Source organism: Carcharhinus amblyrhynchos, chromosome 32, assembly GCF_965287045.1.
Source record: "Carcharhinus amblyrhynchos chromosome 32, sCarAmb.v2.hapA, whole genome shotgun sequence".
Lineage (NCBI taxonomy): Eukaryota > Metazoa > Chordata > Chondrichthyes > Carcharhiniformes > Carcharhinidae > Carcharhinus > Carcharhinus amblyrhynchos.
Window position 1 is genome coordinate 9,558,414 of NC_137355.1, and position 16,184 is coordinate 9,574,597.

Here is a 16,184-nt window from a genome sequence, read left to right on the forward strand (position 1 = left end):
AAAATGTTAGAATCCATCATCAAGGAGGAAATAGCGAGGCATCTTGAGAGGAATTGCTTGATAGAGCAGACGCAGCACGGTTTTGTTAAAGGGAAGTCGTGTCTGACAAATTTACTGGAGTTCTATGAGGATGTGTCTAGGGCAGTGGATAGAGGAGAGCCGGTGGATGTGGTCTTTCTTGATTTTCAGAAGGCGTTTGACAAGGTACCTCACAAGAGGTTATTGCAGAAGGTAAGGGGGCATGGAGTTGGGGGTAGGGTGTTAGCGTGGATAGAGGATTGGTTGTCAAATAGGAGGCAGAGAGTGGGGGTCAATGGGTGCTATTCGGATTGGCGGATGGTGACTAGTGGAGTGCCCCAGGGGTCGGTGCTGGGGCCTCAGCTATTTACCATTTATATAGATGATCTGGAGGAGGGAACCGAGTGTAGGGTGTCGAAATTTGCTGATGACACCAAGATTGGTGGAACAGCAAATTGTGCGGAGGGTGTGGAGAGTCTGCAGAAGGATCTAGATAGGCTGGGCGAATGGTCCAGGAACTGACAAATGGAATTTAATGTTGGCAAGTGTGAGGTGGTCCACTTTGGTAGGAATAATGGTAGGAAGGATTATTACTTACGTGGCGAAAAACTGCAGCAGGCGACGGTGCAGAGGGACCTCGGGGTCCTTGTGCATGAGTCGCAAAAACCCAGCTTGCAGGTGCAGCAGGTGGTCAGGAAGGCGAATGGGATGCTGGCCTTCATAGCGAGGGAGATTGAATATAAAAGTAGGGAGGTCTTGCTGCAGCTGTATAGGGCATTGGTGAGGCCGCAGCTGGAGTACTATGTGCAGTTTTGGGCGCTGTACTTACGCAAGGATATTTTGGCCTTGGAGGGAGTGCAGAGGAGGTTTACTAGGCTGATGCCGGAGTTGAGGGGGTTGAGCTATGAGGAGAGGCTGGATAAACTAGGCTTGTACTCGTTAGAGTTTAGAAGAATGAGGGGAGATCTCATTGAGACATAAGATGATGAATGGGATGGATAGGATAGAGGTGGAGACACTCTTCCCGCTCAGAAAGGATAGTAGGACTAGGGGGCACAGCCTCAAGATAAAGGGGAGGCGGTTTAGAACGGAGTTGAGGAGGAACTTCTTCACTCAAAGGGTGGTGAATCTCTGGAATTCTCTGCCCGTTGAGGTGGTGGAGGCTGCCTCGCTAAATATTTTTAAGACGCGGGTTGATGGGTTTTTGATAAGAGAGGGGATTAAGGGTTATGGGGAGAGGGCGGGAATGTGGAACTGAGCCACGACAGATCAGCCATGATCTTATTGAATGGCGGGGCAGGCTCGAAGGGCTAGATGGCCTACTCCTGCTCCTATTTCTTATGTTCTTATGGTAGACCACAGACCTCTGAGTGGTCTTGAGGGGCTGAATGGCCTATTCATGTTCTTACACTCAGTTGTCTCTCTGCCTAATAGCCAAGTGTACAAGTGATATGCAGGAAGAAATCCTGAAACCAATGTTTTTTGTACACAGAGGGTGGTGAATATCTGGAATGCCCTGCCTGGGGAGGTGGTGGGAGCAGGTATGATAGCAGCATTTAAAGGGGCATCGAGACGAATACATGAATAGGACGGGAATGGAAGGATACAGACTGTGTAAGTGTGTACGGTTTTAGTTTAGGCAGGCATCATGGTCGGCACAGATTGGAGGGCCGAATGCCCTGTTCCTGTGCTGTACTGTTCTTTGTTCAAAAGAGTCTTTTCTTAAAGAAATGATAGGGCCCAGTCTGCTTTGAACATGTCTTTGTGAATTTATTCTTCAACTCATTCTGTCCATTCAATTTGTTTTGCAATGAGCGAACCCAGTACCACTTCAGTGAGATCCAGAAACGCACCAAACAAACTTTAATCAGTGAGGAACTCAACATTTCTACATCAGAAATACAAAGTTGTACAAGACTGAGTGAGACAACATACGCTTCAGAAACCTCAGCTGATTTACACTATTACAAACATCAAAAGAGATCGCTCAATATTAAAACAAAACACACTACAACGTTAATGCAAGACTTGGAACGTCACTGCTAGGTATCAGTAACCATTACGCACACTGTAATCAGGAGATAATATGGGTTGTCCCCATATTAATAAGATGGTATGCAGTTACTCTTTAACATAGACCCTCGTGCAGACGACATCATTGGCCACCAGTGTCTAAAATGAAAGAAAAACATATTTTATTATCCACTTATTTTAAAGAACATTTAAAGTTTAGGCTCAAGACTTAAGTTCAGTTGGGAAGGAATTTAAAGAAACTGCATTTATGTAGCACCTTTCAGAACCATTGAATGTGCCTCACCCAAAAACAGAAAATGCAGGTGTGACAGCATCTGTGGAGCAAGAATACAGCCAATGTTTCGATGACTGTTAGTCAGAGCTCTGACAAAGGGTCATCTAGACTCGAAAAGTTGGCTCTATTCTCTCTCCACAGATGCTGTCAGATCTGCTGAGATTTTCCAGCATTTTCTGTTTTTGTTCCTGCAGTATTTTGCCTTTATCATTGGATGTCCCTTGCTGCGTTATAGGTGTTGAAATACTGTTGCGGTCGCTGTTGTAAGGTAGAAAGTATGCCAATTTGTGCAGAGCAAGATCCCATAACCAGCGCCACGAGAGTGATGAAGTAAAGTGGTGTTGGTTGAGGGGTACGTATCGGCCAGGTCACCGGCGAGAACAGGCCCTGCTCAATTTCGAAAGGTGCTACTTGCATCCATCTGAGGGTCCTCAGGCTAATGTCACATCTGAAAGTTGGCACCTCTGACTGTGCGGCACTCCCTCAGCACTGCACAGAAGGTCCACTGTTGATCTGGGATATGGAGTGATTTTCTTTGGAAGAGGGGTTGACTAAGTTAGGCCTATACTCACTGGAGTTTATAAGAATAAGAGGTGACCTTATTGAGACATATAAGATTCTCAGGGGGTTTGACAGGGTCGATGCTGGGAGGCTGTTTCCCCTTGTGGGAGAGTCTGGGACTAGAGGGCATCATCTCAGAGTAAGGGGGCCACCCATTTAAGACAGAGATGAGGAGGAATTTCTTCTCTCAGAGGGTAGTGGAACTCTTTACCACAGAGGGCTGTCAAAGCTGGGTCATTACGCATGTTGGAGGCTGAGATAGGTTTTCAATCAGCAGTCAAGGGGATAAGGTGGGAAAGTGGAGTTGAGGATTATTAGATTTGTCAAGACCTTATTGAATGGCAGAGGAGAATAGTGGAGCCAATGGCCTAGTGGTATTATCACTAGACTATTAATCCAGAAACTCAGCTAATGTTCTGGAGACCCGGGGTTCAAATCCCACCATGGCAAATGGTGGAATTTGAATTCAAAAATATCTGGAACTAAGCATCTACTGATGACCATGAAACCATGGTCGATTGTCAGAAAAACCCATCTGGTTCACTAATGTCCTTTAGGGAAGGAAATCTGCACCTTTACCTGGTCTGGCCTACATGTGACTCCAGAGCCACAGCAACGTGGTTGAGTCTCAACTGCCTTTCAAGGGAAACTAGAGGTGGACAAAAGAGACGACACCTATGTCCATGAATGAATTAAAAAAGAGAGACTTGATGAACCAATTGGCCTACTTCTGTGTGCAGTTTCGGTCGCCGCACTTGCGCAAGGATATGTTGGCCTTGGAGGGAGAGCAGAGGAGGTTCACTAGGCTGATACCGGAAATGAGGGGTTTAGACAATGAAGAGAGACTAAATAGACTGGGTCTGTACTCGTTGGAGTTTAGAAGGATGAGGGGGGATCTTATAGAGTCGTATAAGATAATGAAGGGGATGGATAGGGTAGAGGTAGAGAGATTCTTCCCGCTTAGAAAGGACAGCAGGACTAGAGGGCACAGCCTCAAGATAAGGGTGGGGGGGCAGTTTAGATCAGAGTTGAGGAGGAACTTCTTCACTCAAAGGGTGGTGAATCTCTGGAATTCTCTGCCTGTTGAAGTGGTGGAGGCTGCCTCACTAAATATATTTAAGACACGGGTAGATAGGTTTTTGACAGACAAGGGAATTAAGGGTTATGGGGAGACAGCGGGAAAGTGGAACTGACCCACTTCAGATCAGCCATGATCTTATTGGATGGCAGGGCAGGCTCGAAGGGCTAGATGGCCTACTCCTGCTCCTATTTCTGATGTTCTGCTCCTTCATGTTCTGGCAGTTAAGTAGCAGCCTGGGGATATGAGGAAGTCTTCAACCTAGACAATTTCTGACAGAGATGGGAGGCATCTAGCAGTTGAGCTGAGGCAGGTTTTGACACACAGCAACATTGGGGATGATTATCTGAGAAATTGCCAGCCGCAGGACAATTTAATCATGGACATTAATTTATTGTGACTCCAACTAGCCATACCCACGAGCACAATCACTGTGTACCATGAGTGAAAGGGGAAATCAAAGGAGATCTTGATATTCCAGACAGTGACCATTGTAAACACTGCCCTATTGAATATGACCTCCTCTGACAGTGAGTCAATGAGAAAAGCACAATCACATACCAGGATTAACTCGTTGTTGACCAGTTCACGTGTCCAGTGTGTTTTAGGTCCACTGCCACTTAGAAGAGTTTGCTTGCAATAGATTTTATTCTCATTTTCCCAGTTGGGCAGGCTCTGCAGGGAAAAGGAAGTAGATGGTAGTAATAGATCTCAGTCACGCACACAAAAATAAACTCTTCACCTAGTCTTCTGCTTCTCAAGGACTAGATATTTATACTGTTATGGTCCTGGGCACGGGAATGTGAGAGCTCGCTCACTTTTTCTCCTTGAGTCCTTTTTGTCTGAAAGACGTGCTGGTTAGGTGCTTTGGCCGTGCTAAATTCTCCCTTAGTGTAGCCAAATAGACGCTGGAGTGTGGCGACTAGGGGATTTTCACAGTAACTGCACTGCAGTATTAATGTAAGCCTATTTGTGACACTAATAAATAAATTTTAAACTTTCTCTCAACCCAGGAGTCATGGGTTCAAATCCTGTTGCACCAAGTATTTTTTTTTATTTCGTTCTTGGGATACGGACTTCACGAGCAAGGCTAGCTTTGTAGCCTACTCCTAATTGCTCTTGAACTGAGTGCTTGCTTGCCCATCTCGGGGGGATAGTTAAGAGTCAACCACATGGCTGTGGGTCTGGAAGCGATGGCCTAGTGGTAATATCACTAGATAATTGATTCAGATACTCAGCTAATCTTCTGGGGACCCCAGTTCGAATCCCTCCACGGTAGAATTTGGATTCAATAAAAAAAATCTGAAATTGAGAATCGACTGATGACCATGAAACCATTGTCAATTGTCAAAAAAAACCCATCTGGTTCACTAACGTCCTTTAGGAAAGGAAATCTGCCGTCCTTACCCAGCCTGGCCTACATATGACTCCAGGGCCACAGCAATGTAGTTGATCTCACTGCTCTCTGAACAAGGGCAACTAGGGGTGGGCAATAAATACTGGCCAGCCAGCGATGCCCATGTCCCACAAATTAATTAAACAAATGTAGGCCAGACGAGGTAAGGATGGCAGATATCCTTTCCTAAAGGGACATTAAAGCAGATGAGTTTCTACAACTATCTTGTAGTTTCATTACCATTATTTATGAGACTAGAATTTTATGGAAGATGTATTCATTAATTGAATTTAAATTCCCTTGGCTGCCATGATGAGCTTTGAACTCTTGGCCCTGGAGGTCTCGAGGTTACAACTCCAGTAACATTGCCACTATGCTACCTACATCCTTAAATTATGAAACTGAATTTACTAATCTGGTGATTTGTAACTAAAGTCTGATGATGGCTGGATTGGCATCAAAACCCAACTAGCTCGCCAATCTTCCTTGGGAGGAGAAGCTAAAACAGCCTGACCTAGCTAAAAGCTTCATCTTTAATAATATCACAGCAACTAAGGGTTGGTAATAAATATCATCATGTCACACTACAAATATGTTTTTAGGAGTTACACTAGTATAAGATGGATATAGATAGCCAGCATAATCAATGACCCCATGCACCCTGGACATTCTCTCTTCCACCTTCTTCCGTTGGGAAAGATACAAAAGTCTGAAGTCACGTACCAACCACTCAGGAACAGCTTCTTCCCTGCTGCTGTCAGACTTTTGAATGTCCTATCAAATATTAAGCTGATCTTTTTCCTCACCCTATCTGTAACTGCAACACTATATTCTGCGCTCTTTCCTTTTCCCCTATGTACTCTAAGTACAGTATGTTTTTGGCTGTATAACGCACAAGAAACAATACTTTTCACTGTATCCCAATACATAAGGCAATTATAAATCAAATCAATTAGTCTGTTAAACTACCACGTCCCCAGTTGATCAGAAATCACTTTATTGGGGTCACAGAATTAAAGTTAAAGTTAAAAGTTTAGTTATTAGGGTCACAAGTAAGGCTTACATTAATACTGCAATGAAGTTACTGTGAAATTCCCCTAGTCACCACATTCTGGCACCTGTTCGGGTCAGTGCATCTAACCAGCCTGTCTATCAGACTGTGGGAGGAAACTGGAGTGCCTGGAGAAAACCCACCAGACAAGGGGAGAACGAGCAGACTCAAGACAGACAGTGACTCAAGCTGGGAATTGAACCCTGGTCTTTGGTGCTGTGAGGCAGCAGCGTTGACCACTCTGCCACCAAAATCAGAGTCCAACCTGATCAGCTGGTTCAGAGCAACAGAAATTCTGGTGCATCGCTCAGGAATTCCGATTCTCTGCTATCGGGAGTTTGAAATCATTTATTGGCGAACAGGTTTCACCCACCAGGAATCAGGGGCTGTACCCTCCGTGTTTCACAGTCAGAGGGTCTTTGAGTTTGCCCACTTGAACTCCTGATCACTGCGTCCAATGGCCGATAGATCAAAGCTATTTTAAATTTCTTTCATGGGACATGGGCATTGTTGCCCAGCATCCCTATTTGCCATTTCAGAGGGCAGTTAAGGCCAGACTGGGTAAGGATAGTGGATTTCCCTCCTTGAAGGAACCAAGTGGGCTTTCAAAGCCACAGATGCCAGTAGCTTCATGATCACCATTACTGTGGGCAGAACGCACACAAATTCTCAATGAGCAGTCCTGCTGGGTGAGACTCCGGGGCAGGAACATGATTTCATACATTTGCCCCTCTATCTTAGGTTTAGAGAGAATGGTACAATCCCTACAGTACAGAAGGAGGCCATTCGGCTCATCGAGCCTGCACCGACAACAATCCCATCCTATCCCTATAACCCCACATATTTACCCTGCTAACCCCCCAAAACTACGGTCAATTTAGCAATGGCCAATCAATCTAACCTGTACATCTTTGGACTGTGGGAGGAAACCAGAGCACCCGGAGGAAACCCACGCAGACACAGGGACAACGTGCAGACTCCACACAGACAGTGACCCAAGTTAGGAATCGAACCCAGGTCCCTGGTGCTGTGAGGCAGCAGTACTAACCACTGTGCCACTGTGCTGCCTGTGTAGAATAGTCTATGTAGAATAGATTCACCAAGAAGATATTGAAATATCAAATGGAAATACAGATCAAAAAACTCATTTAATTCCATTCACTACTGTAATTTGAACATCACTTGGATCTTAATCAGAGTATTATAGTGTAGAGTGGGAGATGGCAGATCAGCTGCTTTTGAAAGGACATGGCACAGAAAGAGACCACTCTGTCCATCGTGCCTTTCCCATCCTACTTCCCTCTTTCACTACACCACCACAATACTTTGCTTTTTCAGGTATATATCTGTCACACCTCAGGTGCTTTACCCAGAGCATCAGACTTTTTATATCTTTAACTACACGAAAACCACAACCTAGAATCATAGAATCCCTACAGTGCAGAAGGAGGCCATTTGGCCCATTGAGTGTGCACTGACCACAATCCCACCCAAGCCCTATCCCTGTAACCTCACATATTTAGTCTGCTAATCCCCCTGACACTAAGAGGCAATTTAGCTTGGCCAATGCATCTAACCTGCACATCTTTGGAATATGGGAGGAAGACCAGTTTGGTAAATGATTTGTTGAAATAAATGATTGTAATTTGTCTGGTAGGAAAAACTTTCCAATGGGAAATCATCTGAAGCAAAATCCAATTTATTGTCCAAATAAAATATTGCGACAGAGACCCAAGACTGGCATTGAACCCAGGTCCCCAGCGCTGTGAGATAGCAGTGCTAACCACTGTGACACCAATGGCTGACAAGAAACAAGGCAATGGGGAAACCTCTTCTCCGAGTCAGAAGGTTGTGTGTTCAAGTCTTACTCCAGAAACATGAACACAAAAACTAGCCTGGGCACTGCTGAGGATGTGCTGTGTTCTGCCGTATCAATTACATTGTTAAGGTTTGTCAATGACATGGTTATGGTTAAGAAAAATAGATGATGGAGGAGCAGGCTCGAAGGGCCAAATGGCCTCCTTCTGCTGCTATCTTTTACGATGGATATTAACTGTACCTGTTAATAGGGACAGCTGGGACACTAGATTGAGTGGGAGGAGAGCTGTGAGACTGAACAAGCCAAAAGATTCTCTTGATAAAGAAAAGTTCTCTGTCTTGATTTTAGCTTCACCAACCAGCTTGGATCCTGTGGCCCTGTTAGAGGACCCATATTTTGGGTGCTACCTTACCCAGATGTGCTCAGGATGTTAAAGTTGCCATGGTGTTGTTTCAGATAAGAGCAAGGGAGTTCTCCCAGGTGACTTGGCCAATATTTATCCATCAATCAGCATCATTAAAAACTGATGGTCTGACCAGTATCACATTTGTGGGAGCTTGCGGCAAGCAAATTGACTGCTTCGTTTCGTATAACAATGACTACACTTCAAAAAAAACTCTTCATTGATTGAAAATGCTTTTCAATAGCTTCAGGTCATGAAGGGTGCTATAGAAGTGCAAGTCTCTCTTGCTTCCTTTTTTATTGTCAGCACATTGTACATCCAGAGTGATGTGTTGAGAATTGAAGTCAGCGGTCACTATTTAAAGATAAAGTTCATTTATTAATGTACAAGTAGGCTTACACTAACACTGCAATGAAGTTACTGTAAAAATCCCCCAGTTGCCACACTCCGGCACCCGTTAGGGTACACTGAGGGAGAATCTAGCACGGTCAACGCATCTAACCAGCACGTCTTTTGGACACTGGGAGGAAACTAGAGTACCCGGAGGAAACCCACGCAGACATGGGGAGAACATGCAGACTCCACACAGACAAGCTGGGAATCGAACCTGGGTCCCTGGTGCTGTGAGGCAGCAGTGCTAATCACTGGCCAGCGGGAGTCCAGCAATATCACAATAAACAACACCTAATGAGAGCCACAGGAGTGTGAGAGATGGACTGAGAGCAGCAGAGCGCCAGGCAAGTCCCAATAGACAAAAGAGATAAAGAATGAAATAGTGGGAAAGGGAGAGAGAGAGAGAGACAACATTTTTTGCCCTCGTATTTTGCCCAAGCATTGGGAGGAAGTTAATCTATTTAAATGTTATCAGCCCAGGAGCTGCTGAGATGTTACTGCAAAGTGAATTATCTACCACATCATTAATTAAAAGTAAACTGAGCTTGGTGATGCTCCAGCTGATGAGAAATTAGTCACCCTTCACTTTTACAGTCGCTACAGGGGGCCACCCACAGTTTATTTGTTCCACGTTAATGATGCATTCTGTGTTTCATTGTGGCACATCGCCCTCACTATCTGATATCTCCTTTTACTGTCTTCTAAATGCTTCTGTCCCCTTTACTCACAGCCAGCACCAAGTACTGAAATGCTGCATTTTATTCTGGAAAGTCTTGCGGAAGGAAATGCTTAACCCACAAGGTGGCTATTCAATGTAACAGCCTAATTCAGATGGAATGATCTATTAACTCAATTGCTGAGCAATTTGCTGTCTAATTTATGTGGCTCGATTCACATTATTCATCATTTCATTTCTCTTTATGAACTATACTAATTGTCTGACCATTTTGAATTGTCAGTAACCCGGCGTTCTGATGGTTCACCTTGCATTTTCTCCCATCCACCGTCTCCTCTTCGAACTCCTCTCCTACTTTGAAGTTGATCTCGGTGGTCCTCACCGTGGTGGAAGTCTTGATGTAAAACTGGTCGCCGTCCTGCCTGATCTCCACCAGCGGTTTAGATGCTGCAGCCACTGCGACCTTCCTCAGCATTGCGTTTACCCCTGAACGGAGACATTCAGGGAGATGTACAGTCAGTTCAGGACAGGCTCAGTGACTCAAAGAAGATTCATCCTTCAAAGTCGCAGTTCGTTTAATTGCTTTATCTCTTCAATTTTTTATGTCTGTGGGGTGGGTGCAGTTAATGTTGGCAATCCTGTCACAATGAAGTGCATGTTCTAGCTGTGAGTTTGAGCAACTATTACCAATTGTGAAAAGGTTAGGGTATTATTCTGGACACACAAGAAGCGGTTTCCACCTGTGGTGAGGAGGAAGAGGGAGTCTGTGGGTTTTGTGAATAAACCAGTGTTACTGAAAGGCTGACTCCAGATTCCGCCTTTGTTCAGTGAAGGAGCAGTGATTTGGGACATGGGGAATTTGGGATTGGGGGGCAATTTGGGATGGGGGGATGAGAAGGGAATTTGGGTGGGGGAAATTTGGGGTCAGGGAGGGGAGGGGAGAAGGGGAAAGGGGAGAGAAATTTGCAGCAAGAATTTAGAGCAGGGAGAGGTTTAGGGTGGAAGTAATTTGAGGTCAGAGAGGGGAAAGGAGAAGGGGAGGGAAGATAAAGTTTAAAAAGTTTCAATTTTATTTATTTATTGTCACAAGTAGGCTTACATTAACACTGCAATGAAGTTAATGTGACAATCCCCTAGTCGCCACACTCCAATGCCCTGAGGGAGAATTAGCACGGCCAATGTACCTAAGCACGTCTTTAGACCATGGGAGGAAACTGGAGCACCCGGAGGAAACCCACACAGACACAGGGAGAATGTGTAAACTCTTCACAGATAGTGACCCAAGCTGGGAAGTGAACCCGGGTTTCCAGCGGTGTGAGGCAGCAGTGCTAACCACTGTGCCACCCTATGGGGGAAAGAAAGGAGAATTTATGGCTGGGGGGAGATTTTGGACAGGGAGATTTGGGATGGGGGGGGCGGGGGCTGGTGGCAGGGGAGGTTAGCAATCTTTTCTATTCCAGGGACTTCACATAATTTGACAAGCCCACAACACAATTCGAACTCTCTGCTTGAGGCGATGGCAGGATGTGAGGGAAGGGATTTCTGAACATCAGCAACATCTCCCCTCCCCCACCCAACCACCCCCCCCTTCCCCTGGGCACCCACATCTCTCCACTCCACCTTCAGTTCCTCCATCCTCCCCCCCACCTTCACTCCTTCCACCCTCCCCTTCCCCCCACCTTCATTCCCTGCACGCTCCTGTCCAGTTACTCACAAACACCACTAACTATAGAATGGTCATATTATCAAAAAAGGTGACCTGATACATCAGAGAGTCTCGCTTGGGGAAATCACAAGTTTGAGGAGCGAAATATTTCAAAAGTGCCATGGATAATTCTTGAAAATTGTACAAGAGAATTCGGAAGCCAGGTGGAATGAATGTATTTCCTGATGGAGCTGGTGTCTGCATTTTGTCAGGATATTTATTAGACTTTGGGAAAGATAATTATTTGGTTTGTCTGTACCAAAAGATTAAAGAGAGGCAAACCACGACTGGATGAGAACGTAAAGACCAGCTCTGTACATCTGTGCTTGGCAGACGGATAACGAGCAACTAAAAGCAGGGATTGTTGGAATAAGAGGTGTTGTTAAAACCTTACCCAGTACTTTCAACAGCTCGTCAAAATTCTCGCTGCTCCGCATCTTCCAAGTGCCAGCAAAGTTGGGCATTTTGTGCACTTCTCCTCACAGAGTGTTGGTGTTACGCTGCAGCTTCTCTGAGGAATGAAGAAATTGCTGCTCGCTGGCTGCTATCAGCCTCCCAGCTGCTGCCTCTCAAATTCTGCAGCTCTTTACACCAGAGTTCTGAATCACACAGCGTGCGCCCAGAGTCCAAACCCACCCAACTGCAGCCTTATATTTAAAGTGACAGCATCTCTTTTGTTTCGTCATGTGTGTGGCTGGAGGATGGAGCTCGGGTCCCCGGCGGAGACCCCACACTGTTCGCAGATTGGCTGAAAGGAATGAAGCCGGTGCCCATTGGTTGAGTGAGACAATTGCAGGCACTATCGCTCACAGCTCAGGGAGAACCCCTGACTTAGATATTTGCCCCACCCCACCACCCCCCTCCCCCCTCCCCCCATTCGCATCCCAATCGCACTCATCCTCGACAATCTTCTGTCACGTCTACTCCTCCAGTCATGGATTTCAAATACCTGAATGTCTGGCGTTAGTGTAAGGCAGCTGTTCGGGTGGCGCGGTGGTTAGCACTGCTACCTCACAGCTCCAGGGACCTGGGTTTGATTCCCGGCTTGGGTCTGTGCGGAATCTGCACATTCACCCTGTGTCTGCGTGGGTTTCCTCCGGGTGCTCCGGTTTCCTCCCACAGCCCAAAGATGTGCTGGTTAGGTGCAGTGGCCATACTAAATTACCCCTTAATTCCCCAGGGGGGTTAGTACACAGGGATAGGGCCTGGGTGGGATTGTTGTCAGTGTACATTCAAAGGGCCAAATGGCCTCCTTCTGTAATGTAGGGATTCTATGGATAGACTGCTCGTTACACCAAAGTTCCCTGAAGAGAACGTTTTTTTAATTCAATCGTGGGACATGGGTGTCACTGGCTGACCAGCATTTATTGTCCATCCCTAGTTGCCCGAGGGCAGTTGAGAGTCAACCACATTGCTGTGGCTCTGGAGTCACATGTAGGCCAGACCAGGTAAGGACAGCAGATTTCCTGCCTTAAAGAACAGTAGTGAACCAGATGTGTTTTTCCGACAGTTGACAATGGTTTCATGGTCATCAGTAGATTCTTAATTCCTGATTTGTTTTTGATTGAATTCAAATTCCACCATCTGCCGTGGTGGGATTTGAACCCGGGACCCCAGAACATTAGCTGAGTTTCTGGATTAACAGTCCAGCGGTAATACCACTAGCCCATCGGCTCCACGTTGGGTGGTGCGTATAACAGTCAGTGATCCAACGTTGCCAAAAATTAAAGTCTTACCTCCCACCCATCAACGTGCCCCCTGCCCCCCGCCCCACCACCACCACCCCCACCACCCCGCAGCCCCAGCTCAGCCCAACGCTATCTTCGTCTTTATTTTCTTACATTTGTAACATATTAATTGAGCCTCAACTGGAGTAATGCGTCCAGTTCTGGAGATTTCAGGATTCAGAGAGAATTCAGGAAATATTGACAAGGATGGTTCCGGGGTGAGGAACTTAAAGTTGCCCGGCTAGACTGGAGATGTTGGGATTGTTCTCCTTGGATGAGAGAACATAAGAACATAAGAACTAGGAGCAGGAGTAGGCCATCTAGCCCCTCGAGCCTGCCCCGCCATTCAATGGCTGATCTGATAGTGGTTCAGTTCCACTTACCCTCCTGCTCCCCATAACCCTTAATTCCCTTATTGATCAGAAATCTATCTACCTGTGACTTAAACACATTTAACGAGGTAGCCTCCACTGCTGAAGAAGACGAAGAAGAGATGTGAGAAAGGTGTTCAAAACTATCAGGTGACTGTACAGAGTAGACAGTCAAGTCCCTGTTGGTGGAAGGATTGAGAGCCAGAGGACACTGATTTAAGGTGGATAAGAACTGGAGATACAGAGGAAAGGTTTTTTTGTGTGTAGCTAGTGGATAGGATCTGGAGTGCACTGATGGAGAGTGGCCTAGAAACTGGGACAATTGTGACTTATAAAAGAGAACTGAACAATTATCTGAAGAGAATTGATTTGAAGGGCAATAGGATAAAGAAGGACGAGTAGAATAGATATTTTGCACTTGTAGGGAGCTAGCACAGGCATTACGGGAGGAATGATTTTGATTTGATTTATTATTGTCACATGTATTAGTGTACAGTGAAAAGTATTGTTTCTTGCAAGCTACAGAGACAAAGCATGCCATTCATAGAGAAGGAAAGGAGAGAGTGCAGAATGTAGTGTTACAGTCATAGCTAGGGTGTAGAGAAAGATCAACTTAATGCAAGGTAGGTCCATTCAAAAGTCTGATGGCAGCAGGGAAGAAGCTGATCTTAAGTCAGTTGATACGTGACCTCAGACTTTTGTATCTTTTTTCCGAAGGAAGAAGGTGGAAGAGCGAATGGGGTGCATGGAGTCTTAATTATGCTGGCTGCTTTTCCGAGGCAGCAGGAAGTGTGGACAGTATCAATGGGTGAGAGGTTGGTTTGTGTGATGGACTGGGCTACTTTCACGACACTTTGTAGTTTCTTGCAGTCTTGGGCAGAGCAGGAATCATACCAAGCTGTGATACAGCTATAAAAGATGCTTTCTATGGTGCATCTGTAAAAGTTGGAAAAGGAAGGCCTCCTTCTGTGTTGTAACCATGATTGTCTATAACACACACATATACACACATACATGTATATGTGAATGGTAACTATGATTTTACTCCCACTCTTGTATTCCCATCTTGTTCCTCACATCCTCCCTTCTCCCCAAGGTGGAGAAAACCACACTCACTGCTCTTCATTTTCCTTCCTACAACCTCAGTGCCAGCACTTGTCCATCCTGCCACCTCTTTCAGACTGGTATGCCAGCCTCCTTCCAACCTTGGCCTCCTTCACCCCCAGTTCCACCGGCAATTCCAGACCCAGCCACCTGGGCCAACCAGAATTTTCACCCTTAAACGTGGAACTTGCCACCAAAGAGTCATGGACCCTAACCCAACAGAATGTTTCAGACTGAGGTGGGTGACGGGTATTGAGGGTACAAAGACAGGATTGAGGGATTGTGGTACAAGTCAACAGTGAGGAGGTATTGTGGCACAGTGAGTAGTATCCCTGCCTCTGAGCTAGAAACTTCTGAGTTTGATTCCCACCCCAGGACTTGATGGTCGAGGAAGATGCGTTCATAATGTGGCCAAACAGATTGAGTATCAGCCTGTGAATCCTTCCAACGCACATCAATGGCAGGAGAGATTCCTGGTCAACAACGTGAAGAACAAAAGTTGGAGCCTCTACCATCATTACCCATAACTCCAGACTACATCATGCATGTTGCTACAGCAACTCAAGATTCCCTGGGTGGGATTTTACAGCCTCACTCATCCTGAATCTGTAAAATCCCACTCGAGATCATGGTCCGCCTCTCGCCCACTCCGATTCCTGTGGTAGGCAGGATGATAAAATTCTGGTCCCCGTTTGAACTGTAACACACATCCATAAATTAACAATGGATTGATAGGATGAATGGCCTCTTACTGTCCCAATGTTCCACCTCATCATCTTTCTCAGGCTTTACATAGTCAAATTTCCCATCAGGCCTACTCCTTAGTTGCCCTTAAGTCACATTATTCTGTAAGTTGAATCGAGTTTTTCAACAGATTACAGAAGCCACCAACAGGCACATAATCTTTGAGAAATTAGGTGGGATTCTGAAATCTAAGGAGACTAATGGATGGGGTTCAGTCCCCTCCCGACATAAATTTATTCTGCTCATCAACCAGAAATATCCCTCAGCAAGGTGCTGGCTGGCCAGGGAAGATGTGAGACTCTTTGCTGGTGGTCTATCAACTTCCTTGGCCAGTCTGATAGCAGGTCACACCATTGGTACGGTCTGACTCTGAGCGCAGCGAGATTGTCTCGGTCAGTTTGGCAGCTCGTTACTGGAGTGGGGCCAGGAGTGTAGACATTGGGTATGACCGGATTGGATTCAGAGAAGGAGAAGGTGGCCATTCAGCCCCTCAAATGTGTCCTGTCATTCAGTCAGAGCATTATTTGTATTGTACCAAACTTCACTTGCCCACTTTTGCCCAGTATCCTTTGTTAGACGTAGTGTTGATATTAGGGAGAAGGTTGTGGAAATTCAATGTTCATTTCTGCTGATTTAACTGGGAGGGAAAACGGAATGGATTCTCCGATAGACAGTCAATTTGCCAATGCAGCTTCACGTCCCGGAATAGCTCTGAGTTTCCTCAAAGTGGATGGAGAGATATTCAGTTGTTTGGAGGCTCCTTAAAGTTTTAAAGTTTATTTATGAGTGTCACAGGTAGGGTTACATTCACACTGCAATGAAGTTACGGT

General features: G+C 45.7%; 2 protein-coding genes across 2 annotated transcripts in view; one reads left to right on the plus strand and one right to left on the minus strand.

The window, feature by feature from the left end:
* slc25a44a (solute carrier family 25 member 44a) overlaps window positions 1-10,070 on the plus strand; it is an 80,833-nt gene extending 70,763 nt beyond the window's left edge. The window contains exon 4 of the mRNA XM_080216141.1: window positions 9,987-10,070. Within this exon, the coding sequence (XP_080072267.1) occupies window positions 9,987-9,989 (3 nt within the window). The 3' untranslated portion in view covers window positions 9,990-10,070. The remainder of the gene's footprint in view (window positions 1-9,986) is intronic.
* LOC145360748 (cellular retinoic acid-binding protein 1) lies at window positions 1,768-12,044 on the minus strand. The gene is made up of 4 exons (XM_080216142.1): window positions 11,803-12,044; window positions 10,011-10,189; window positions 4,527-4,640; window positions 1,768-2,190 (listed from the first exon to the last, which is right to left on the minus strand). The coding sequence occupies exons 1-4, from the start codon at window positions 11,870-11,872 to the stop codon at window positions 2,140-2,142; spliced, it is 414 nt and encodes a 137-aa protein (XP_080072268.1). The 5' UTR covers window positions 11,873-12,044; the 3' UTR covers window positions 1,768-2,139.
* Window positions 12,045-16,184: the final 4,140 nt, after the last annotated feature.

What these genes read in the sequence shown, in the direction of transcription:
- LOC145360748 (XM_080216142.1), bottom strand. Translation starts at nt 11,872, where the DNA reads ATGCCCAACTTTGCTGGCACTTGGAAGATGCGGAGCAGCGAGAATTTT. An exon ending in CGAGCTGTTGAAAGTACTGG is followed by an intron (nt 10,190 to 11,802) that starts GTAAGGTTTTAA and finishes GTCTCCGTTCAG; the next exon opens with GGGTAAACGCAATGCTGAGG. An exon ending in TCAACAACGAGTTAATCCTG is followed by an intron (nt 2,191 to 4,526) that starts GTATGTGATTGT and finishes CTTTCATTTTAG; the next exon opens with ACACTGGTGGCCAATGATGT.